Below are 25,820 nucleotides of genomic sequence, written 5' to 3'. Positions count from 1 at the left end.
CCCTAAACTGTTTTGTCATCAGTGCTCTGACAAACCATTGTGCAAATGACGGAGGGTACAGAGAGTGAGGTACATGGCATCCTCGACATCTACTGACACACCTCACCCCAACTCACAGCTGAAGATTTTCTTTTGACAGGACTTTTGAGATCCATGTTTCTGTCTTGACGGCTTACTATTCTACCTCCCAGATTTTTGGTGGCTATTTTACCTTACCCACTTTGCACGTAATTGAGGGCAATAACAGACAAGTGGGTACAGGCAATTATTCACTCTGGGTGTTTGATCGAGTTTCTGTTACTAGAGCCCTGCAAATTTGCAGTTATCCAGGTTATAGCAGATTATTTTTTGTGGATGATGGATTGGATGCAGATCTCAAAGGTAGGAAAGCAGCTATTTGCAGCTCATACATAGGTTTTGAAGCTGCTTCCCTTTGAGATGAGGGTGGGGGCTGGTAGCCAATCAACTATTCTGTGGGGCTCCCCTGCGGACTGTCAAGCAATCAGCTGTTCGACTGGGCTCCCCTGCCTTACCTGTAGCTGTAGGTTCTTAGACATGTGTGGTCCCTATCTGTTTTGATCTGCTGTGGATCATGACTGGATTTTTGGTAGGAAAAGGAACTAGAGTGGCTTGCTGCCCCTTATACCTTCCATTTGGAGTGCAAGGAGAACAACTGCATGTGGACCAGTAGATGCTATTTACTAAAAATCTCCTAACACAGGTGCTGGTGTGCATGCATACCCATGTGTGGAATACAGGTAGGGACCATACATCATAGAGGACCTCTAGTTACAGCTAAGTAATCTCCATTATTTTATATTTCATTTATATATAGAATCATAGAATTGTAGGACTGGAAGGGTCCTCGAGAGGCAATCTAGTCCAGTCCCCTGCACTCATGGCAGGACTAAGTATTATCTAGATTATCCCTGACAAGTGTTTGTCTAACCTGCTCTTAAAAATCTACAATGATGGAGATTTCACAACCTCCCTAGGCAATTTGTTCCAGTGCTTAACTTTAATGTATGTGACATATCTATATGACAATTATTAATACAGTTTTTTAAAAATTAATTATCCAAATTTTGATTGTACTGCACTGAGGACTTTATTGAGGAAGCAAAAACTACTTAGTCATTCAGTGTAGAGTTTGTGTTAGTCTATAGCATATATGCTACACTGGTGTTGAGAGAACTTTATAGCCTTCTACTTGGTATTACCATAAAAATTATCATCTTTGATGAAAAGAAATAGTATATCAAATTACTTTTACACCAAAATTTGTATTTTACCATGAAATTTCAAAGAGGGATCTGTATCTTCATCCTTCTATTAATATACCCCGTATTTTTCTCCCTACCATTCTGGGAATATTACCTTATTACCTTATATGGGAATAGTTTAAATCCCCTATTACTATTATTATTGAGTTTTCTATACTTATGTCTCACAAATCTACAGCATTTCACAATAACCACCACCATCCTAATGAGGTGGTCAGTAGCATATTCCTACTGGTATACTCTTATTATTCAAGCATGAATTTCTATCCATAGAGATTCTATGATATAGTTTGATTAATTTAAGATTTTTTACTATATTTGACACTATGCTTTCTTTCACATATAGTGCCACTCCCCCACCAGCACAACCTACTCTGTCATTCCTATGTATTTTGTACCCTGATATTAGTGACTAATTATTATCATCCCACCAAATTTCTGATGACTATTATATTCAATGTACTCATTTAATACCATGCACTCAAGTTCACCTATCTTAGTATTTAGACTTCTAAAAAGTGACAAATTTTCTAAGTGCTTGTATACAAATGCTGGTTTTCTGCTATTATGTGATGTAAGCTTTTATGCTAATGCTGAATGTAATAATTCTATATAAAAAGCAGAAACAGAGGTACAGTGAGTGATCAGAATATCAATATATGTACCTGTCTGTGCAGGATGTCATCATAGTTGATAGCTAGCAGAACCAAACATTTTGTATCTCCACCTCAAACTTGTTGATACATTTCTAGTCTGAAACAGCTCTTTCACTTTGCTATTTAGTTTTGGAACTACATGGAAAATAGGACTATATTCCAAAGAATTTCTCCAATTTAGATACCTCTTCATAGCACTAATCTGAGGAAGACTGTCCAGAGCAGATCTCATGACCTTCTGAGATTTGTGATGGGATATATACAATGGAAAATACAGTGGACTACCACACTTGATTTGGATGCAATACAGTAACACAAATAAATAATAAAACGAGGCCTGGAATAGGGGATAGGATAAAGAACAGCTTCTTGGCGTCTCTCTCTTTTAGTCCAGAATTTCTCATAGGAAGAAGAGGAGGCCCTTCATTCCTGTCTTGGGCAGCAAGCATGAAAAGGAGGTCTTATTCTGTAAAAAGTTTTGCATCTCTTCACTTGTTTCAGGGCTGGCTGTTACAATTTTTTTCATTGGATTATGCCACTCTATCTATTGGGTCTCCCAATAGTTCTCCTCCTGAGTACTTTTGGGAGTAAAACTGCTGCTTCACACATCCATCAGCCTTCCTGGTCTTCATCCAGAGCCACCTACAAGATACTGCATTCAATGCAGCTGATAAAACTGGTTCACATCAAATGAGGTTCCATTCACAAAAAAAAGTGAAGCTACAGTAATTTTTCAGAATATCAACCTGATCCATTATTCTCTAGAGATCTTTTCAAGATCATGAGCCCATGTAACTGTCACTATGGAGAATGAGATGGCAGAAAGGGAAAGCTGCAACAGATATCAGTTTCTTCTGAATGAGACTGTCCTACAGTTTAGTTATTGAGGAAAAAATACTTTTAGAGAATGAAGTCCTTAGCTAGGGATGTCACAGACTTTTGAAGTCAACAGAACATCCCCTTCTAGTGGAATTTCTCATTCAGACATAACCAATTTCCTGACAGATGTATAATGGAAAATAAATTCCAGTGTAGCACTAATTTTGGTGTTCTTTCCTCTATCTGTTTCTAATTCCATAGGGAATCTAACAAATTGCTCTCCTTTCAGAAAGAGTTGTCAGAAGATGAGCAGTACTTTTCCTTAGAGGCTCTTCTATATTTCTTAGATGTTTTAGGTTTATCTTTCTTCCCCTTTACAAGGATGAGTTGGGATTAGGAAATAAATATTTGTGTCCGTGTCCTAGAAGGTTTTCAGAGGGGAATGGGTAAGTATTTGAGTCCTTCAAAAAGCAAGAGAGTACTTAAAAATTCTGCAGATGATCCAGGATCCTGATTGTCAGCACAGAATTGGGCTTGACAACACCACCAGCCTCTTTTCCAAAGAGCCAGAAATATATTTAAAGGTATTAGGGCAGAACCAAAATTGTGCCAAAGATTATGGGGCAAGGAACTTATTCCATACATGAATTCTCTGCCTTTCTTACTGCCCAGCTCTCACTCCATGTCAGAAATACCATGATTGGTCTTCTACTTATAATGTAACACAAAAGTACCATTTTTTTGAGGGGGCTGAAGGGTGGGCAACACAAGGGTGGTGGTGAAAGCCAGACTCTACCAACAGCTGTAGGTAAAACCCAGAAATGTTGCAACAAGACATCTCCCTGAAGACAGCTAGAAATCCTTTCCTCATATTGGGAGCAACATCTACACACAAAGGGGCTCTTCAAAGCCTCTAACATTTTAAACTGCACAAGAACAGGAGTACAGGTTGGGAAGTGCTGAGGAAGAACAGAGAGAAACAGAACAAGGCTGAAAAACAAAGGAATAAGAAAGAACCAGAAGGTACATATATACAAAAAACAACAAAGAGATTGGATCATTTCTCAGCCAAAGAAGCCTGCAGCTGCTGCTGTTCTATCTGATGGAGGCAGAACTTCTTGAGAATTCCTCTCTGTGGCTTGTGGAGCAGCCCAGAATCAGGAGGGTTCAAAGGGTGGCTTAAGGCCACTTTAGTGATCCCTATGCCTGAACTTCAAGTTCTGTGCTGCACCTCATTCCATAACATCCTCCTCCCCTACACTGCTGTGATTTTCCATTTGCCCCACTTCAAAACAGACATGACTCATCCATCAGTCAAAAACTAGCTGAAGCGTCTAAATTATATACTTTTTTTTTTCATTCCCATCTCTTAAGATTGGGCCAGAGATACAGAAATAGCAAAGGAGAACAAGCTCAACCTCAAAAAAGAACTACTAAATGTTATCTCAAATATGACTATTTGTTAAATTTCACAATAGTACAGCATCAAGGCCAATGCATGTCAAATACATTTGGTCAGATTATTTCCAGGAACAGGTCACATACAATGCAAATTTGTTTCAGCCATGCTGGACTCACTGCATGATACATAAGGAACCTTAGCATTAATCAACATTAACAAATGGAATTCACCCACAAAAGAGTGACAAAAAACATGAAAATATCCTTGCCGTGTAATGTTTGGAGATATTTAATAACTCAATTACTTTTCTGGTGATATGCTCAAAGAATGATAAAGTAACTATTTATTCTTTGTATTAAAATAGTTAAAACTTAGGACAAACAGTAGAAAAAATAAGGACTATTCTTGCAAATACAATTATTAATCATTGTTCACTTTTGCTGCTAGTTGAATCCTAGAACTTCCACAGAATAAAGCAAATGCTGACCTTAACTAAAAGCAACCAGAATAACATGCATTTTAAGTAAGAATTCAGAAGAAGTGGAAAAATAGCTGAGTTCTTACAACAATATTATCACTCCTGCTTAGGAAAAATATCATATCCCAAAATAATATATACCTTCATAACATAATACAAATCCAGTATGTACAGTTAAGTGATCAACAAATGACAAAACAACAAAAACACTATTACAAAAAGGAAAATTAGCAAATAATAAAAAAGATGAGGAAGATAGTAAAAAAAAAACAACCAAAAACCTGAAGCTTCAGGATGAAGGAGACTACTGTCTCGATAAAGCTTAATAAAAAAAAATGTTGAATAACTGGAAAGAGTGGGAATTCTATGACCAAAGGACACCAAAGTTCTAATGACAACAGAGTATAAGGTACATGTCACCTCAGGACAGGATGCTGAGATGAAGTTTCTAGACTCCATTAATCAGAGAATCGTAGGACTGAAAGGGACCATGTGAGGTCATCTAATCCAGCCTCCTGCACTTATGGCAAGACTAATGTTTGCTTCTTGGAGCAACTAGTCCTGAACCCAGAAGGGAAGAGGCAATTCTTGATTTAGTCCTAAGTGGAGCACAGGATCGGGCCAAGAGGTGAATATAGCTGAACCGCTTGGTAATAGTGATCATAATTTAATTAAATTTAACATCCTTGTGGAAGGGAAAATACCAAAGAAGCCCACTCTCATAATATTTAACTTCAAAAAGGGGAACTACACAACAATGAGGAAGCTAGTTAAACTGAAATTAAAAGGTATAGTCACAAGAGTGAAATGCCTCCAAACTGCATGGAAACTTTTTAAAAACACCATACTGGATGCTCAAATTAAATGTGTACCCCAAATTAAAACACATAGTAAAAAGATTTTTTTTTAAAAAGTGCCACCAGAGCTAAACAACAGAGTAAAAGAAGCAGTTGGAGGCAAAAAGGCATCCTTTTAAAAGCTGGAAGTCAAAACTTATTGAGGAAAATAGAAAGGAGCATAATAATATGGCAAATAAAATGTAAAAGTATAATTAGGCAGTCCAAAAAAGGACTTGAAAAGCAACTAGCAAAAGACACACAAATTCACTGCAAAAAATTAAGTGCATCAGAAACAGGAAGCCTGCCAAACAATCAGTAGGGCCACTGGCTGATCGAGGTGCTAAAGAGCATTCTAGGAAGACTAAACCATTGCTGAGAAGCTAAATTAATTCTTTAAGTCGGTCTTCCCTGCAGAGGATGTGAGAGACAGACCCACACGTGCGCTATTCTTTTTAGGTAACAGGTGAGGAAATGTCCCAGATTGAGATATCAATAGAGGAGGTTTTGGAATAAATTGATAAATTTAAACAGTAATAAATTCCCAGGACCAGATGCTATTTACCAAAGAGTTCTGAAGGAACTCAAATGTGAAATTGCAGAATTATTAACTAAGGTACGTAACCTATTATTGAAATCAGTTTCTGTACAAGATGACTGGAGGATAGCTAATTTAATGCCAATTTTTAAAAAGGCTCCAGAGGCAATCTTGGCAATTACAAGCTAGTAAGCCTAATTTCAGTATCAGGCAAATTGGTGGAAACTATACTAAAGAACAGAATTACCAGACACATAGGTGAACACGATTTGTTGAAGAGTCAACACTGCTTTTGTAAAGTGAAATCATACCTCACCAATCTATTATAATTTTTTAAGGATGTCAACAAGGATGTGGACAACGGTGATGCAGTAGATATAGTGTACTTAGACTTTCAGGAAGCCTTTGAAAAGGTCCCTCACCAAAGGCTCTTAAGCATGGGATAAGAGGAAAAGTTCTCTTATGGATAAGTAACTGGGTAAATGACAGGAAACAAAGGGCATGAATAAATGGTCAGTTTTCAGAATACAGAGAGGTAAATAGTGGGGCCTCCCACGGATCTCTACTGGGACCAGTGTTGTTCAACATATTCATAAATGATCTGGAAAGGGGTAAACGGTGAGGTGGCAAAATTTGCAGAAGATACAAAATTATTCAAGATAGTTAAGTTCAAATCAGACTCTGAAGAGTTACAAAGGGATCTCACAAAACTGGGTGACTGGGCAATAAAATGGCAGATGAAATTCATTGCTAATAAATACAAAGTAGTTCACATTGGAAAACATAATCCCAACTATACATATGAAATGATGGGATCTAAATTAGCTGTTACCACTCAAGAAAGAGATCTTGGAGTCATAATGGATAATTCTCTGAAAACATCTGCTCCATGTGCAATGGCAGTCAAAAATGCTGAGAGACTGTTAGGAACCATTAGGGAGGGGATAGATAATAAGACAGAAAATATCGTGTCACTGTATCACATGGTATAGCCACGCTTTGAATACTGCATGCAGTTCTGGTTGACCCTCTTTAAAAAGATACATTAGAATTGGAGAAGGTACAGAAAAGGGCAACAAAATTGGTTAGAGGTATGGAACAGCTTCTGTATGAGAAGAGATTAAAAAAACTGGGGCTTCTCAGCTTGGAAAGGAGCTGAATAAACGGGGATATGATAGAAGTGTATAAAAACATGAATGGTGTGGAGAAAATGAATAAAGGAGTGTTTACTCCTTCACATAACTCAAGAACCAAGGGTCATCCAATGAAATTAATAGGTAGCAGGTTTAAAACAAATATAAGGAAGTACTACTTCATACAACACACAGTCAACCTGTGGAACTTGTTACCAGAGGATGTTGTGAAGGTTAAAAGTATAACTGGGTTCAAAAAAGAATTAGATAAGTTAATGGGGGATAGGTCCATCAATGGGCATCAGCCCCGTGCTCTGGTGTCCTAAGCCTCTTACTGTCTGCGAGGGAGGAATGACAGAATGGATCACTCAATAATTGCCTTGTTCTGATCGTTCCTTCTGAAGCACCTGGCATTGGCCACTGTCAGAAGACTGGATACTGGGCTAGATGGACCATTGGTCTGACCCAGTTTGGCCATTCTTATGTAAATCTTTGCTTTTTTTTCACCTTACTTTAGCCCATGTTAATACTGAAGGGGAATACTATTTAAATTGTCTTCATTCTTTCATCTTGAGCACTTAAATTGTATGCTATATTTTCTCCAGATACACCCTGTTTTTTCTTGCAGTTTTCCTGAAGCCTAAGGTTAACATTGTTGCTGTCTACTGATTCTTTTCCTCTCTGATTTTCTATGGTGTGACAGCCAGCCTTAGATCATCTGCTTTATTGGCTCCCTCTGAACTAACTGGAAGTCTGCTGCTGGGGTGGGTTTGTCCTTAGTTACTTAAGACTTCAATTGAGGAGGAAAGGCATCTCAGAAGAGCTGTCTTTGCGCCCCATTGATTCATTCCCTCGCAGCTGCCACATCCCACCCATACAGCTCCCCAGCACAGCACAGCTCATTCTGCCAGACCTTGAAACCCTTCTCTGGGTAGTAACTCTGGCTGGGGCTTCGCTTCACAGCAGAGGCTCTGCTCCCCGTGCTTCAGGGCTGGTGGGAAGGGCAGAAGGGGAAAGGACTATGTGGCTGTTTCCTGGGGAGGAGCTATGTGGAGCTGCTGGAGGTAAGAGACAGGTTCCACGGAGTGCCTGGGGGGAAAAGGAGGGCAGAGGGGGAGTGCAAGGGGCTAGGTCCATGAGGGAGTATAGTTGGGATTAGGGGTGCAGTGAGGGGTTTGGGCGCACTGGAGGGAGGAATTTGGGAGGACCCCGGAATGCATGGGGGAGTTTGGGGCAGCCTCCTCCCCTTTTTGGCAGTGTCTTCTTTTGGGGAACCTGAAACATGGTAACCATATGTGGGGCTCAAGCCCCAAGTGTGCTTCCCCCACCAGTGGGCCCTGGTTTTGTTTTGTTGGGGTTTTTTTTGCATGTTGGATGGGGTTCAGAAAGAAAAAGATGGAGAACCCCTGCTCATAACCCTTCTTACAAAGATGCATCATTTTTGTCTGTTCTCTGTCCTGTGCCAAGTTGCCTTGCCAAAAGTCCTCAAAGCCATTACTGAATATTCAGTTTAAGAATGCAACCCCCTTGCTTTAACCTGTTGTTTCTCCAACAGTTTATCTTGTTTCAATTTAAGCCCATTGTTTTTTTGTCCTATCCTCAGCAATTGAGAACAATTTTTCTTCCCCCACCTTGTAACAACCTTTTATGTACTTGAAAACTGTTGTCATGTCCCCCTTCAGTTTTCTCCAGACTAAACTCACTGATGCGTCATGGATTATGTTTTCTAGACCTTCAATCATTGTCCTCTTCTCTGGACTTTCTCCAATTTGTCCATGTCTCTCCTGAAAGGTGGCGCCCAGAACTGGACACAATACTCCAGTGGAGGCCTAATCAGTGTGGAGTAGAGTGGAAGAATTAGTTCTTATGTACATCCCAGAATGTTTGCTTTTTTTTTTTTTTTTTGCAACGGTATTACACTGTTGATGCATATTTAGTTTGTGATCCACTATGACCCCCCGATCCCTTTCTGCAGCACTTTTTCCTAAGGAGTCATTTCCCATTTTGTATGTGTGCAATAGATTGGTCCTTTTTTAAGTGGAATTCTTTGCATTTGTCCTTGTTGAATTTCATTCTATTTTCTTCAGACTGTTTCTCCACTTTGTCCAGATCATTTTGAATTTTAATCCTATTCCATAAAGCACTTGAAATCCCTCCCATCTTGGTATCATCTGCAAACTTTATAAATGTACTCTCTGCCATTATCTACATCGAGGAAGATATTGAACATAACTAATTAATTAATCCCTGCAGGACCCCACTCTATATACCTTTCCAACTTCATTGTGAACCACTGTTAACTGCCCTTGGGAATGGTTTTCCAATCTTTATGCATGCACCTTGAAGCTTCATCTACATTGTATTTCCCTAGTTTATGAGAAGGTCATGCGAGACTGTGTCAAAAGCCTTACTAAACTCAAGCTGTACCACATCTATCGCTCCCCCTCATCCATAAGGCTTGTTACCCTGTCAAAGAAAGCTATCCAGGTTTGTTTGACATGATTTGTTCTTGACCAATCCATGCTGACTGTTACTTATCACCTTATTATCTTCTAGCTGTTTGCAAATTGATTGCTTAATTATTGGCCCCATTATCTTTCCAAGTAGTGAAGTTAAGATGACTGGTCTGTAATTCCCCAGATTGTCTTGATTCTCCTTTTTATAGATTGGCACTATATTTGCCCTTTTCCAGTCCTCTGGAATCTCTCCTGTCACCCATGAGTTTTCGAAGATAATCGCTTTATGCATAGTTTGTCCAGCAAATTTAGTTTAAAACTAAATAAATTAAGGTTGATTTCTTAGCCAAGAACACTGTATTTAGAATATATATAAATTAAGGAAGAAAGCTTATTTTAATGAGATTAATGTAACCTCATAAACATAATTTTAGTTGATTTATCCTTAAATAATTTTTATAATTTGATACTAGTTATTCTCTCAGATATTAAAATGAATCCTCAAATTTTTTCTCTTGTAATACAGTATCACAAAACAAATTATAATGCTTTAATCAGAGCCAGTATGTTCATTTTGGTATTAAGAATTTTATAGTACTTAGGACAAAGGCAGATATACATGCAGCATAGGTGACATTTATTGTCTAAGACAGGAGCTCTCAAATTTTTTTTGCTGGGACCCCCTGTGAAAATATTTCAGGCTGTGATGACCTCCCTCCAAAAGAAGTGATGACACTTCTACCCCATACCATACCACCCTTACTTCTGTGCTGCTGCTGGTGGCAGCACTGCCTTCAGAGCTGGGTGCCTGATCAGCAGCCCTGCTCTTGTGAACTTCCCCCCACAATAGTCTTGCCTACCCCCTTTAGGGTCAGGATCCTTAGTTTGAGAAACATTGGAGAGATGTCTTAGGAGGCAATGTCAGAGTACCTTGTCATCTGTGCTACTCCTGTGAATAAGGCAAGAAGACAGGGACTGTTGTGAATAAGATATGCAGGATTTGCTCTGAAAATTAGATTGGTTTAGTTTTGTTGTACTGCTTTTGTGAGGCCTCTCTGCAGTTTCAGAACAGGAAAATTAGATTATATACACAAATATCAAAAGATCAGTCTTGCTATCAAAATATAGTCAAAAGAATAGTTTTTACTTTGACTCCAGGCAAATAAAGGAATTCTTAATGCAAGTATATAGTAATGTTATCTCAAACAATACAGCATGACTAATATATGATAAATTATAATTCAGCTATCTTGATTTTATTTTAAATCAGTGTAAGCATGCTTTCTCTTGTCAATTGTCGGTCAGCCACACTGGTGTTTGTGTAAATGATCTATTTGCATACCTTCAGACAACATTTATATGGTTGATTAAACTACTATAAAATATAAATCTAGACTGATCTGGTCTGTATTCTGTCACATGGAAGACTTGTAACCCAGTTCATCTTAATCACTTCAGAATGTCTTAGTCCCATTATTGTAATGTCTAGCCTTCCCATTTCTCTGCAGACAGTCACTAATTTCCTGGGTTTATGCAGTCCTCTTATATTCCATGGGGGATCCCTGCAATTGCTAGTTTCACACCATCTGGGCCACAAGTTCCTGCTGAGGGCCAATCAGATTGCATGACAACTGAGGTCAGGTTTCCTTGGTTTAACTTTTGGGGTAATACTGCACAAAGACGGCAAGAATAAAGTGCAGCCAGTTTTTTCAGATTAGAATCCTAGCTTTTAGCCAAAAGACTTAATGCACAAGGCAACTTTGGCAGTAAGCTTATTGAATGCTGGTCTGTACTTGCCATGTCACAGTACCATCTTTGGACATTTGTGACATTTTTATGAGCAGCAGATGGCACTGCTGCTCCACGACATCTTGTTACTATTTTGTGAGATTGTTCACAACTGCTTATTCTTCAGTAGTTTCCCTATTTATATCACAGCTGGACTCCATATCTGAAGGCTGTTCCACTATTTGAAATCTGTGGATACACTTAGTGGCAGAAGACACTGCCCCTGGGAAGTTTACCCAGAGCTGACTTTATTCAGCATTGATAGTGAGCATTTGATTAAATTAATTGAATGAACAGACAAGATATTAAGATTAATGGAAAATGGGTAAATAACTTTAGCTATGTAGATGACCTACTACTGTAGACTGATTCTGAAAAAGGTCTGATGAGTTTAGTGGAGATTATATATTAGTATGGCAAAGAATATGGTCTAGAGTTGAATATGGACAAGATGAAAACTGTGGTGGCATTCAAGGAACCTGAGACAACATGCGAGTTTCCAGTGAACAACATAGTTGTATGGGAAATGAGAAACTATTGCTACTTAGGAAACATAATTATAGAAGATCAGATACTGAAGTCAGCACCAGAATAGCAAAAGTGAAAGAAACATTCTAAAAGAATAAAGATCTAATGAGAAGGGACATAAATGCAAAAACTAAATTCTGACTCTCATATATTTACATTTGGTCTGTGTTAAATTATGGGCTGTGAAGCATGAACATTCAAACAATAATAACGGGATTACATTTTTTTTTTTTTTTTGAATGATGGTGTTAACAAAGAACTCTGAAAATATGGATAAGACTGTGTAACCAATAAAAAGTATTGGAGATGACAGGAACTGAACAAATACTAGTTAGAGATCTTATGAAATGAAAGATTTCATTTGCAGCGTACATTTAAGCGGTTCTTCAGGTGATGCATCTTTACAGGCACGTGAAGGGAAAGTTGATGGCAGAGGAACACAAAGCAGAAAAAGAAAATCTTGGATGGACGATGTGGTATCATGGATGGATCAAAAAGATATTAAACTACGAAGAGATTAGCCACAGATTGTACAGAATGGTACATCCAGGTTGCAAACATCCAGTAATGGACATGCTAAATAAAAAATAGTAGTAAATTTTTGTTGATAAAGCTCACAGATGCTAGTGAAATAGCTAGTTTACCCCCCATAGTTGCAGGCAGTGAGAGAAAAAACTATGGGGTGTGTTTTTTTGTTTTTTTTTTTTTTGGTCTGTAAACATAAAAAATTACTTTAACTATTTCACTGAGCATTGTTTTTGAATAACTATATCTACTAATGATTGTTCATATGGTACTTTCTAAATAGGCATTTTTTTAATATAGCATGGCATATGTTATGGTTTAGTGCTGGAGTATGTGTATTTTATTAATAGGGTTATTGTTTAGATATTATTGTAGGCTCTGCTGTATTGAGTTTAAGGCTACAGCTACATTTGCCGCCGTCAGATCGATTTCGATGGATCAACTGAGCTGTCAGTGAAGACCTGCTCAGTCGATCCAGAAATCGACATACTAAGACCACCTTCAGAGGTGGCGCAGCGCTGTGTCGATAGGAACATGGTTCCCGTCGGTGCAGTGCAGTGAAGACGTCGCGCAGAAGAGAAACAGAGAAGTCAGCGGGAATTACACAGGTTTTTTGCATAACTTGCGTAACTCCCGTCGACTGCCGCCGCATCTCGGAGGTAAGTGTAGACAGGATCAAAAATTATATTACAAATAATGAAAAAAGATTGCTTTCTGAAGGAAAGCATTTTCTTTGGATCCCCACCTCTGGTCCAGTGGCCACTGGTGCTTGACATAAGGGAGCAGTTAATAGCTAAATTAGTTACGCCCTTTGTCTACAGGCAAACCACTAGATGCCTCAAAGAGGGTGTCAAACTTTTATGCATAACCATCAGACCCTTTTTTCCACAATGACATCTACAGGAGCTCCACGTCTGAGAGAGAAGTTCTTTGGATCACACTACTTGATCATATTTTTGTTTTTACTCTCATTTGTTTGGTGGTCGTGTTGTATTTGTTTTAAGGACCTTGATTTTTTGATAGTGTAAAAATGTAGTTTTAATCTGGTATTTTGTGTATTGGATTAATCAGTGTGTCACAAATGACTTTCTGCTTCTAAAAGGAGCTACAAGCACCAAAAAGGTGTTCTGGCAGGACACCTGTGAGTGTTATTCTTCGTCTTTCTTGGCAAGTGCCATATGTCTGGATGTGCTATCTGTAATCAAAGATGTCACTTCAAGCTATCTGGTCCTGGAAGTAGAGTTTGAGAAATCACCTAGCTGTCCTTGAAAAAAGAATCTGGATTTACTAACAGCAGAATCTCATGTGAATTCTCCAAGTTTCATCATTTGGAATTCAAAACTTCCTTTAATACAGCATTCCAAAGAATCTTGAAAATCATAAAATCATAGGACTGGAAGTGACCTCGCAAGGTCATCTAGTCCAGTCCCTTGCACTTATGGCAGGCCAAGCATTATCTTGGAAGCCAGGTTCCATAGTTGGGAACTGAATATGTCAAAGTAGTCCTACATATATTATAAATTTGAGAGTTGAGGGAGTGCTTCCATGAAAGAGGGAACATGTTTCCACTGGTGTTCGGGGTAGACACTAATATTAAAGTAGTCCCTTCCCTCGGGATGATGGTTTTTGTCCTTTGATTTAGGAATTATGTAGGCTTCACTATTTGGAATTTAGCACTGATATATTTCCAGTAGTGCCTTGGACTTCCATTTACTCTTTAGTTGTCTAATTATTTCCCACTCATTGCCATTTTTGTTTGCAAAGGTATGTGTTATTTCTATATGGTTTACTGGTGCCTATTTATAAAACAGTTCCAAGAGATGCAACTAATTATGGAAATGTCATTGGCTGATGTATCTTCTAATGTATAGGCAACTGTCGATCCATTGGATCATGGTGTATGTAAAAGGGCTAATCAGATGCCTGATGAATCCAGTTATGGCTGACGAGCCCAATTCAAGAGCGACACAGCTTGTTACAAGTTTCACAGATCCATATGTTGTCTGAGTTGGAGTCCAAGATTATAGCACGCTGCTTTCTTCTTTCTTGCTTTGCTTCCATCCTCTGGATCAAAGCCGTTTCATGTGAAGCTGCACCCAGTGCCAGATGTTCCCTCCAGATTGAACGGGGTTTTGCGTGCTCTCCAGCTGTCTACATTGATGTTGAACAACTTCAGATAATTTTTGCACACATTGTGGTACTGCCATAAAAGGTGACCCCGCTTTCTAGAGTCGTCTTGCTGCACTTGCTTGGGGATGTGGTCTCCTCCCACCCTCCTGACATGACCAAGCCTTTGCAACCTTCTCTTCTTGATAATAGCTTCTAGGTGTGTCAATTCTGCGCATTCCAGCACCTCTGTTTTTGGTATTTTATCTTCCCATTTGATTTCCAGCCTCTTACACAGGCATCTCATGTGGAAGCTGTTCAGTCTCCTGATGTGCCTAGTATATGTAGTCCATATTTCTGACCCAAAGAGAAGATGACAGCATGCAGGTCTCATAAATTCACATCTTCACCTTAATTGATAGTTTGCTGTTATTCCACGCAATTTTCTGTAATAGCCCAAAATTTTTAGCGGCTTTTCCAAATCTATTAGTTCAATCTGAAGGTCAAGATTCCTGCTGATTGTAGAACTCAATTAGCAAAAGCTGTTGACAACGCCAAGAGATTTACCTTTCAGAGTAATATCAGGCATTCGTTCTTCCATCCCTTTGTACATAATCACAGTCTTTTTGAAACTGATTGTCAACCCGAAACTCGTGCATGACACAGAAAATTGAGATTTTCTAATGTATAACTAAATATAACTGAACTTATTTATTAAATGAACTATCAATTTGATATCTTATGTTTATATTATACACAAAAATCTACATTAAAAGAATATTAATTTTGCATAGTCAAGCACTCAAAGTTAAGAAATACCAGAAATGCCTGTGCAACCTTAATTCACCCTCCTTGTACATATGCATTATGATGGTCTTTAATTAGGTATGATATGCGGCCTTCCTTCTATCACTCATTACATTTGAAAGCAGCATTGCACGCTCTCTGGCCATGTTGCCAGGATGGACAAAAACCACCAGACCCCCCATTGATGTGCAAAGGAATACCCTATCTGGTGCCACCCGCAGGACCACCCCAGAGATTCATGGATTCAGCCAGATCTGGGCACTTTTTACCAGGCATCATGTAGTGACATCATCAATCATGGTCAGTCTGACTGATGCAGGAGTCCTCAGTAGACTGCATGTTTTGAGTTGAGTTTAATTACATGATCACACAATATTACTTCTATAGGATCCTTGCTTTATTTATTGTATAAGATGGATGTTCTCACTTGAATGATCATCTGTTCAGTATTTTGTTTTCTCATTGTTCAGGGTGTGGCCTGATGCCTTGTTTACTGCACACTATTCAAAGACTACTCTGAAAACAGAATTATTGATTTCTTCATGGGCTTTTCTGGGTACTTATCAGTGTAGTAACTCAAGTGCTTCTCAGATACTGAGGGTATGTCTTCACTGCTGTGGCAGCAGGGATCAATGCAGTGGTGTCGATTGAGCGGGTCTGTATAGACCCGCTCAGTCGATCGGAGAGTGCTCTCCAGTCAGCTCCATTAATCCACCTCCCTGAAAGGAGTAAGGCTGTGTTGACAAGAGGGCGTCTCCCGTTGATGCAGTGCAGTGAAGACACCACGCTACATAAACGTAAGTACGTCAATGGGAGATATGCAAGCTACGTTACATAGCTTGCGTTTCTCCTGTCGACCACTGCTGCCAGTGTAGACCAAGCCTGAGTTTTTTCACAGTATCCCTGTGAGATAAGTCAGTATTATCTCAGTTTTGCAGGTGGCTAACTGAGGCTCAGAGATAAGGGTAAGAGTATCTATTAGTTTTGTGTGCCCATTTTGAGACATCTAAAACATGATTTTTCAGAGAACTTAATGTTATATAGTATTTCATATGTTCAAAGCACTGTTCCTTTTGATAGCAGTTGTAACTGTGGGTGCCCAGAACTTCTGCAGATCAGGCCCCAGAGTTTTAAGTCAGGCACCCAGAAAATGAGGAACAAACAAATTAGTGACCATCGGTGAAAAGTTTGCTATAAGGGACTTGCCTAACATCCATAGCAACTATTTTGGCAATGGCTGGGATAGAATCCAGTTTTCCAGGGCAGCATTAACCATGAGACCATTCTTTCTGTTCCTGCAATCTCCTGCCTCAGCTGCACTCATTTCACACCCTCTAGCTTCTGCAGCAAATGAAGCGGGTTCAGTAGACAACGTTTCCCACACTACATAACTGTCATTCATCCCTAGAGTAGATCCATCTAGTATGTTGAATAAGGCAGGGGTCCTGTGGAAAAAATAACGTGATTGCATATTTTAAGATGGTGTCATAATGCATACTCGTGGTGGTGGGGATGCAAATTAAGGTTGCACTGGCATTGCACTGACATGAGTGTTTTATTTTGTAACTTTAATAATAATATTCTAACACTTAAGTTTTTGTGTGTGTAATTTCCTAGGTTTTGGGCTTCCTGTCCTGATCTCCTTACCCTCCCAGTCTCAGGCAACTTCCTCCTTCAGGTGACTTGGGGTGGCAGGTCATTGGGAATACAGGAGAGCAAGTTCAGGTGCCTGGACCCCACATGGCCTGCAGAATCCAAGAGTTGCAGTTGGAGGAAAAGTCTTGCTCAGCTGTGGTTTGAAGCATGCTCATTTAGGACAGAATCTTCAAGGACTCTAGCTGCTGAAAGTCTCCACTGAGCATGTGTGAACTGAGATTTTTCAAAGTCTTATAACTTGGCTATATTGGAATAGATTTTTCTGGGGACACCAAAAGACTCATTCTTATCACAAATGTCAACTTGCTGAATTCTGCATGTGGATACTTGCAACAGTTTATAGTTTGGGACAGCAATTATTTTAATTTTGGAAACCCAGTATTATAGATTAAATACCAGATTGTTTTTACAGTGCTTGTTTTATTTTGTTTTGATAGATGGGGATACCAGTGCAACAGAAAGTGGTGATGAAGTTCCTGTGGAACTGTATACTGCTTTTCAACACACACCAACTACAATTACTCTAACTGCTACAAGGGTTACTAAGGTTAATGACAAGAAAAGGAAAAAAAGTGGGGAGAAAGAGCAGAGCATTGCAAAATGTAAAAAGGTAAGTTAACTTAATTTCTCTTCACTTATCAGAGCTTTAATAGAATGGAATGAATTACTGGTGTGTGACATTTTTAACGTTTGCCTTGTGTTGCTGTGGAGGTTTTTACTTTCTGAATGTAGATGGTATGAAGCATTCATCATGGTAAGTGATGTGCCAGACTTATTTTTTTCAGGTTATCCAGTTACCTTTACAGCGAAGTCCCTTTAGAAATTGGTTGATAGTAACTTTTGAAACTTATAACATATTTGCATACAATATGTAAAGACTTATATGGTGCTTTATAACTTCAAAGTGCCATACAGGTATTAGCTAGACCTCACAGCAGTCCTGTGCGGAGTATATTTATAAATACATTTGGACCTTTTTTGTCTCATGCTATTATAGTTAGAATATTTCTTCTTCCCACCATTGCTAATAAAGGGCGAATCTTTTTATAGTGCGCTTTAGCTATTAAGATTCAGAAATGATTGATGGTGTTGTCAGTTCTACCTGACATGACCTGACATTCCATTCTGTTGAAGTGGCAGTTCTGTAGAAAGCTGCTGCCAGAAAGTAACCTCCTCAACACAATTCAGTAAGTGAAATGTGATTTTTTTTTTTAAATGTAACTTTTAACCATAGAAATAACAATGTTTTGTATGTAAAAAATTAAAACAAACTTAAGTGTAGCTGTATGGATGAACCACTACAATAGAACTAATACATTGATGTGAAATATGACTCCTTGATTTTCTAGATTTATATAAAAATCAAACACTTTGTGAATGGTAGCAAAATGCAGAAATTTAATCATTCCATGATTTTAAAAAATGCTCTGTTTCTGATCATGTTAAAATAAAGAACTGTTACAATCAAGCAAAAATATTAAAGAAACTGGCTCTGGAAACCAAAATTTCAATAATTAGGCAGTGTTTTGGCATTTGAAACAAATGTCTAAGGCCATTAATTTATTTTTTAAAATCAGTTTCAAATGCAGTTATAGAAATATCTGATAAGCTGTTAAAATATCACTTGAATGACAGTTCTGAATATAAATTGATTGGTGCTGATATTCAGTAGTTACCTTCTTCCATAGTGCAAGAGGATGTTTGAAAAGGCAAACTGAATGGAAAATACCATATGAGAAAGTTTTTTATTTAATTTTACAGGACATATGATGTACATCCATAGGCTGTCTAATGTGTGTCGTTTATTGAGTTTACTTTGTATGCCCACAGAGCAGGTTAATGTTGAATCACTGGCACAGTGATTGAGGCATCAAGGTGAGGTTGTAATTCTGGAAAAGGGCAAATTTTTATGCCACCAAGTGCTGCCATTGGACTACTTGCTTTGAAACCTTGGATTTCATTTTATTGGCAAACTTTATATAATGTTTTCAAGAAAATGAAAAATACAAGTGGTTTCCTTTTATTATTCATCTTTTAATGTCATTCTCTTCCTGTTACTGCTTTTAATTAGAAAGTTATATTAAGAATTTAACCATTTTTATAAGTATAAGATAATTTTCCCTCAGAAAAACTTTGCCTCTCTGTTAATTTAAATATTTTTAAATGACAGCTGCATATTTTTTTTAGGCTTTTCGCGAAGGATCTAGGAAATCTTCAAGAGTTAAGGTAAATGTAAATATATGATAATTATAGATAATTATAGGTGTTAATTCAGTTATATTCTGAACTTTCTGCTAACTACTAATCTTATTTTTGTCTATATGAGAACTCATGTTTGTGTAGTTAGACTATCGCCTTATATCTTGGTGTTATTTTTATCCAGCATGCATCTGCATAACATGTACAGGTGCTAAAAATACTTTTTTAGTAGCATAAGTGTACTGAATAAATACTTTGTGGTTGTTTATAAGTCAAGAAAATTAGAAAATGACCAATTTGTCTTTCAGTTGGCACTGACTCTGCAGAGTGCAGTCAATACTATTTGTCTAGAATTTTCTTTCCTTTAAGAAAACATGAGATTGCAAAAGATGGATAAGAATTTAGAAGAGTCAGCTTGAGGAAGAATTTTCCTTGCCTCTAGAAAGTCAAACAGTGATCTGGATGTCAGTTGTGTGAGATTGTTTTGACAGTTTTATCTTTAAAACCCAATTGGTCTTTGAGAACTTTAAAAGATCCCTGTTGTATAAATTAGAACTACAGAATTCTTCCCGTATTTTGGTCTTTATTTATTTGATTCTAACTATTCGACCTGTTCAGTATAAACATTCCAAAAAAGGAGCACAGCCAACTTAAAAATCATTTGTCTGAAGTGATCTACTTACCATTGTGACAAGTAATACTGCAAATGAATAAAATTGGAAAAGCAGTTTTACTGATGGTAAGTTTCACTTCCAGTTCTATGCACTCTATCACTCTTAAGTGTTTCTTAAAGGGACCTCACATGCATGATCTTTCTCATCCATTGCAAAAAGGTGTTAAGCAACAACACACATAAATTCAGCTACTAGTAATTCAGCTGCTACTAATTTATTAGCCTCCATCAATTGCTGTGCTGGGCCAAGTAGAAAAAAGGAGCAACAAGGACTCTTCCCCTCCCCCCCAACCCCCCTCAAGACCATTCTGGGAGAAGAAGTCCTTCATGGAAGAATGGGGGGTGGGGACAGAAAAAAACCTGTCACTCCAGGCCCCTCTGTGGATTTGGAGTGTGGAGATGGAGAGTGGCACTGAGACTAGAGGGATCATGAGGCATCCCTGGTCACATTGCAGAGTCAAGGAAGGAGGATACAGAAAGGACCATGGTATCTGAACGGGAAAAGCTGGGACTGGAAGGGAAGAGGGCAGGTGGGAATTCTCTGCATTCAGCCCCTTTCGTAAGAGTTTAACATGAAGGGGGAAACTAACTTCCAACACCTGCCTCCTTGGGACCAGGAGGCAACAGCAAGACTGAGGGGGAATCCCTGCCTCCCCTGCCTCCTGTAGAAGCCAACCACTAGCTAGGGCCAGGAACTTACTTCTAGATGTTTTTCCATGAGACACATGCACAGCAGGGGGGTTCAATGCTCTGGTACACACTCCCTGACACCCCCTGCTCTGCACATGCACTCTGTCTCGTTTGTGTTGGTCACATATATTAGTAGAGAGAAAAACAAAATTGGAAAACTTCTGGGTTTTTTTGTGTCTAAATAAAACATTTTCAAAGCATTTTCGGAGGCAGATACACTTTTTTCCCAAAAATACTTTTGTTTAGTAAGATCAGTAATTTTAAAGTCAGATAATTTTCAGTTGACTCTGTCACTTTTTCAACATTAGCATAAAATTCCTAGCTCTTCCTTAATGTGAACAGAAGTACTTATTTTTATTGGCTTAGGTTATTTTTAACTTGTTGACACTTAATTTTTCCTCTGGAATAATATCTTTAATATATTCCTGAGCTGTACTGATTTTGGTGATTTTTATGAAGTGGTATTATTTTGTAAGAGAATTAAACTTTTGGATTAATCAAACTGTTCGTCGTAAAAGTACAGCAGAATTTAAAAATTGGGTATTCTAGAAGTAAATGGTTGAGTGGATTTATGTAAAATATATGAATGAGATACAACTATGATAAGATCCAGTGATGTTTGCTGCCTCTTCCCTCTCTAAAAATTCCACTTTTGTATACATTTTAATTGATTGTGCTGAATTGGTAGAAAATGTTTGCCTTTCCTCTATCCTGTGCCATAAATTTTAGATTTGGCTTTTGAGCTTATAATTTATTAAAGTTAACCCTGTTGAAAATCATGTATCTTGTTTATAATTTCTGATTATTGTGATTTGTAGGGTTCAGCTCCAGAGATTGATCCTTCTGACAGTTCAAACTTTGGATGGGAAACTAAAATCAAGGCATGGATGGATCGTTATGAAGAAGCAAATAATAATCAGTACAGTGAGGGTGTTCAGAGGGAGGCACAAAGAATAGCTCTGAGACTAGGCAACGGAAATGACAAAAAAGAAGTTAGCACCAGCAATCTGATCTTCAAACCTCCAGTAGAGGTAAATATGTGAAGAGGGAACAAGGGAAAGAAACACACGACTGATGAAAGTAGCACTAAAACTTGTAGGCTTTTATGAGATATATCTGCTTACCTTATATGCTACAATTTTAAATAGGCTTATAAAACAATTTTTTTCTACTAAACCTTATTGAGCTTGTGGGGAAAAAACACTAGTAAATTCACAGCTGTAAACTAAGGCAGATTACCTGTGTACAGCAGACAATCTGTATACAGTTCAAGTTCTGTATTATGACAAAATTCATATGTATATTTAGAACAAAAAGAAATCATTTTGTTTTACTAACTTTATATGTGGATAAGTGTGCCACATTAATATTAACATACAGTAGCCTCAAAATTACAATCCACAGCCTATTTTGTGTAACACAGCTTCAGCTTTCCTCCTGAGAAGTATGTTTTTGTTTGTCTTTCAGTGAGACTTAAATTTTTAAGTATCTAAGTCTTTGTTTGAAAATGGGATTCAGGCACTTTTGAAATTTTTTATGCCTAATCTTTCAAATGGGTGTGTTCAATTTAATAAAAGTTTGAGACCCACTAAACACCTCTTCCCCTTCTTACAAAAAGTAAACGCTTTCAGACCTTCTTTATGCATCATAAGGAAGCCAAAAGGGATACAAAGCCCACCCTTTTGGATTACATTTAAGAATTTTAGAGTGAGACACCTGTAAGACCACTGATCTTTAAGGTTCTCATGATACCTGTAAGAAGTGTTTTAAAAATATTTTATTATATATTGCATTTTAAAGATTTTAACTGAAGGAATTCCATTGATGATTAATTTATCAAATGGAACATGCTGAATGCATCAGATTGGTGGGAAGAGCTGTATTGTATGGAATACATGTTACTGGGAACATTATTATTTTTTTTAATATTATTTGTGTATATTCTGCCGTCTTCTTTAGAAGAAATCAATTTAGGGCCGAGTCCTGCAGTTCTTGATGCCACATAACTCATAGAATACAAAGGACATAAATTGGCAAGTCTCAGAACATAATCATGTTAGTGCCAGTTCTCAAGCAAAGAACACTTAGTTAAAAAAGACTAAAAATGGAAAATGTAGTTCACCTAATCCCAGTGGAATTGAGCTAGCACTTAAACATATTACATTTTATTTACAAAATATTTGCACCTTTCATAAACACAAGCATAAGTGTGAATGGCTAGTTTGCCCTGGCTGTGTAATCCTGTATCTCCCATAAGACTTGCCCATTATTACATTTATCTTTATTTAAGGGTACATAAAAGATTTGGATGCTTTCACAGTATTTATTAATTTTTCAGTTTCACTTATTCTCTACTTGTGATTTCCTAATGGTTCTTCTTTATGAACAGATTGCACAGTCGTCTTATTAACTGTGACCATTAACCCTCACACAACTCTTTAGTTTCAGGACAGAGCCATAAGATCAGTAGTATCTTCACAGATGTCCTACAGTTTTTTCCCAAAATAAACTACCAGTCACGGTCAAATTAGATAATCTAAGTAAACTCTTTATCATCGATATAAAATAAATATATTATAAATATTAGCTGCCTTACATGAAATTTATGGAAGGAATCTGCAAGCTATTGGATACTTTACTTTTCATAGGGAAAGGCTAATCTTAAGGAAAACTTATCTTGTCAGATCTTATAATAGAAGCATCTTTGCTTCTCTCTCACTGTAGTATCAGCATGGCAAACGTAATGTAGCTTGCATATCTCCCATCAACTTACTTACGTTGCTGTACTGCGGTGTCTTCACTGCGCTGCGTCGACGGGAGACGCCCTCCGGTCAGTGCAGCCTTACTCTTTTCGGCAAGGTGGATTAAAGGCATTGACCGGAGAGCACTTCTGGGATCAATTGAGCAGATCTCCGCAGCCCGCTTAATAGATCCCGCTGCATCAATCCCCAAGGAACCAGCAGTGTAGACATATCCTTAGTTGCTGTGTCACAGTACATATGAGCCTTTGATTAACAGGCATCCTCCCATCTGAAGTTATAGAAATACACTAGAAATTACAATTCCCTTTTGCCTGTTCTCAAAATTTTTGTTTTAAAATGCATCCTTTCAGTTTCTGCCTTGTTTGGTCAAGGACACAGAAAGAGTTCTGTGGTGCAAATGAACCACTTTAGTCTTTGATCCTGGGAGTTCATAGGTGCAATGAAAGGCATAGTTATTGGTTATTGACAGAACAAGGAGCAACGGTCTCAAGTTGCAAGGGGGGAGGTCTAGGTTGGACATTAGGAAAACGTTTTTCACTAAGAGGGTGGTGAAGCACTGGAATGGGTTACCTAGGGAGGTGGTAGAATCTCCGTCTTTAGAGGTTTTTAAGCTGTGGCTTGACAAAACTCTCACTGGGATGATTTAGCTGAGGTTAGTCATGCTCTGAGCAGGGGGTTGGACTAGATGACCTCCTGAAGTCCCTTCCAACTCTATGATTCTAAAACTTAAGAAAAGACTAACACTTCAGATGCCCATTATTAAACATAATACCTGAATTATGAGAGCATTGTTACATTGATGCTCAGTCATGTTAAAGGGAATTATAGGTATAATTTCCTTATAATTTAAATCTGTAGGTAACTGCATTGATAGTAGGAAAAGCCTTATAAAATCAGATAGCTTTTTTTTTTTTTTTTTTTTTTAAACTGCAAGGAAATGGCTTCAGTTACCAAATTGCTGCTTGAAAGGTTGCAGCAATGTAATCTGATGGTTAATAACACCATTACAATCAGTTTAATTTTGCTTCTTAAATTCATTTTGTCTTTTGTAGAGCTATGTGCAAAAAAACAAGAAAATTCTAAAAGCTGCCAAAGACTTGCCTCCAGATGCGCTTATTATTGAATATAGAGGAAAATTCATGTTGAGAGAACAATTTGAAGCTAATGGATATTTCTTTAAAAGGTATATTTTTTTAAGAATTCTTTTAATATGTTAACTTTCTTAAATGTGCTATTTTACCAACAAGCTTTCCTTTTCTACAATTATCTTGTTGCTCTTTTTGTGCCAATTACTGGCATATGTTACCTCCAGTACACCAGAAATATAATACGGCTACTTTTGAACTTGTATAACAACTTCTGTCTACACATCTTGGGTATTCATTTACTATTTATAAACCATCTAGTGTTGTAAGTAAATAATATTCCCATTTTACAGATTGAGACCCAGAGAGACTAAGTGACTTGCTCAAGATTATACAAAGAGCCAGGTATAAACACTTGGCTTTCTAACTTCCACACTTGAGGTTTAGCCATGATACTGTCCATCCCTTCCAACTCTTCTTAGTATTTACAAAACTCAGCCTCCATAACTGAGAGAAACTTTGTGTGTCGGACACGTTTCTTTGAGTGCTTGCTCATGTCCATTTCCAATTTAGGTGTGTGTGTGCGCCACATGCACAGGTGCCGGAATTTTTTTCCCCTCAGTGGTACCCATAGGGACTGGCTCTAGCGCCCTCTCCAGCAGTGCGCACATGCAGCCGCATTTAGGTACTGCCGGTTCCCCCGCCTCTCAGTTCCTTCTTACCACCAGTGACGCTGCTGGAACATCTCTTGCTTCACAAGTCTTTCTCGAAACCCAGTGGTTTTTACTTCTTTCTCGTGTATATAGTTACTGTTAATTGTAGTTAGTTATAGTTTTGTAGTAGTTAGAGTCCCAGGATCAGGGTATGTCCCATTCCCTGGGTTTTAAACCTTGCACTTCATGTAAGAAGCCTATGCTAAGGAGCGACCCGCATCAAAGTTGCCTGAAGTACCTACGGGAAGCTCACATCCGTGAGAGGTACAAAATCTGCAAAAGTTCTGGCCTACAGACGAAAAAAGGCCAGGACAGTCAGCTTAAGACCATCCTTATGGAGTTGGCACTCATGCCAGTGTCAGAGCCGGGTAGATTGGACTCGGCATCGAGCACAGTAGACTCGACACAGAGTGCCCTTCCAGCACCATCTTCGTCCTCTCGGCACCGGTCATCATCTCTGGTATCGAAAAAGAGGTCAGAGACAACTTGCACCGAGCGAGGGTGCTCGCCAGGAGGCAAAACAAAGAAGGTCACAGGAGACCAGGTGAGACCCACTTTGGGCTGCCAACACCATCCAACTCCAAAGGGTCCCTCACGACTGCGAACTTCGACCCTGGCACTGGGGCCCCCCGCCGATTCCAGGGAGTGGAAAAGGCCCTCGTCACCTGGTGGTGCCATCGACTCTGG

At 38.4% G+C, this 25,820-nt stretch overlaps 1 protein-coding gene across 6 annotated transcripts in view; it reads left to right on the top strand.

The window, feature by feature from the left end:
- Positions 1 to 25,820, top strand: part of KMT2E (lysine methyltransferase 2E (inactive)) — a 128,837-nt gene that overhangs the window by 43,244 nt on the left and 59,773 nt on the right. For all 6 annotated transcript variants that reach the window (XM_067564489.1, XM_067564486.1, XM_067564488.1 and 3 more), the window contains 4 exons: positions 17,449 to 17,621; positions 19,199 to 19,237; positions 21,392 to 21,604; positions 24,388 to 24,518. In XM_067564489.1, the coding sequence (XP_067420590.1) occupies positions 17,449 to 17,621; positions 19,199 to 19,237; positions 21,392 to 21,604; positions 24,388 to 24,518 (556 nt within the window). The remainder of the gene's footprint in view (positions 1 to 17,448; positions 17,622 to 19,198; positions 19,238 to 21,391; positions 21,605 to 24,387; positions 24,519 to 25,820) is intronic.

This window comes from Emydura macquarii, unplaced genomic scaffold, assembly GCF_026122565.2.
Source record: "Emydura macquarii macquarii isolate MOO-44397 ecotype Brisbane River unplaced genomic scaffold, CSIRO-AGI_Emac_v2 contig_2636, whole genome shotgun sequence".
NCBI lineage: Eukaryota > Metazoa > Chordata > Testudines > Chelidae > Emydura > Emydura macquarii.
This window is presented reverse-complemented; position numbering and strand designations above follow the sequence as displayed.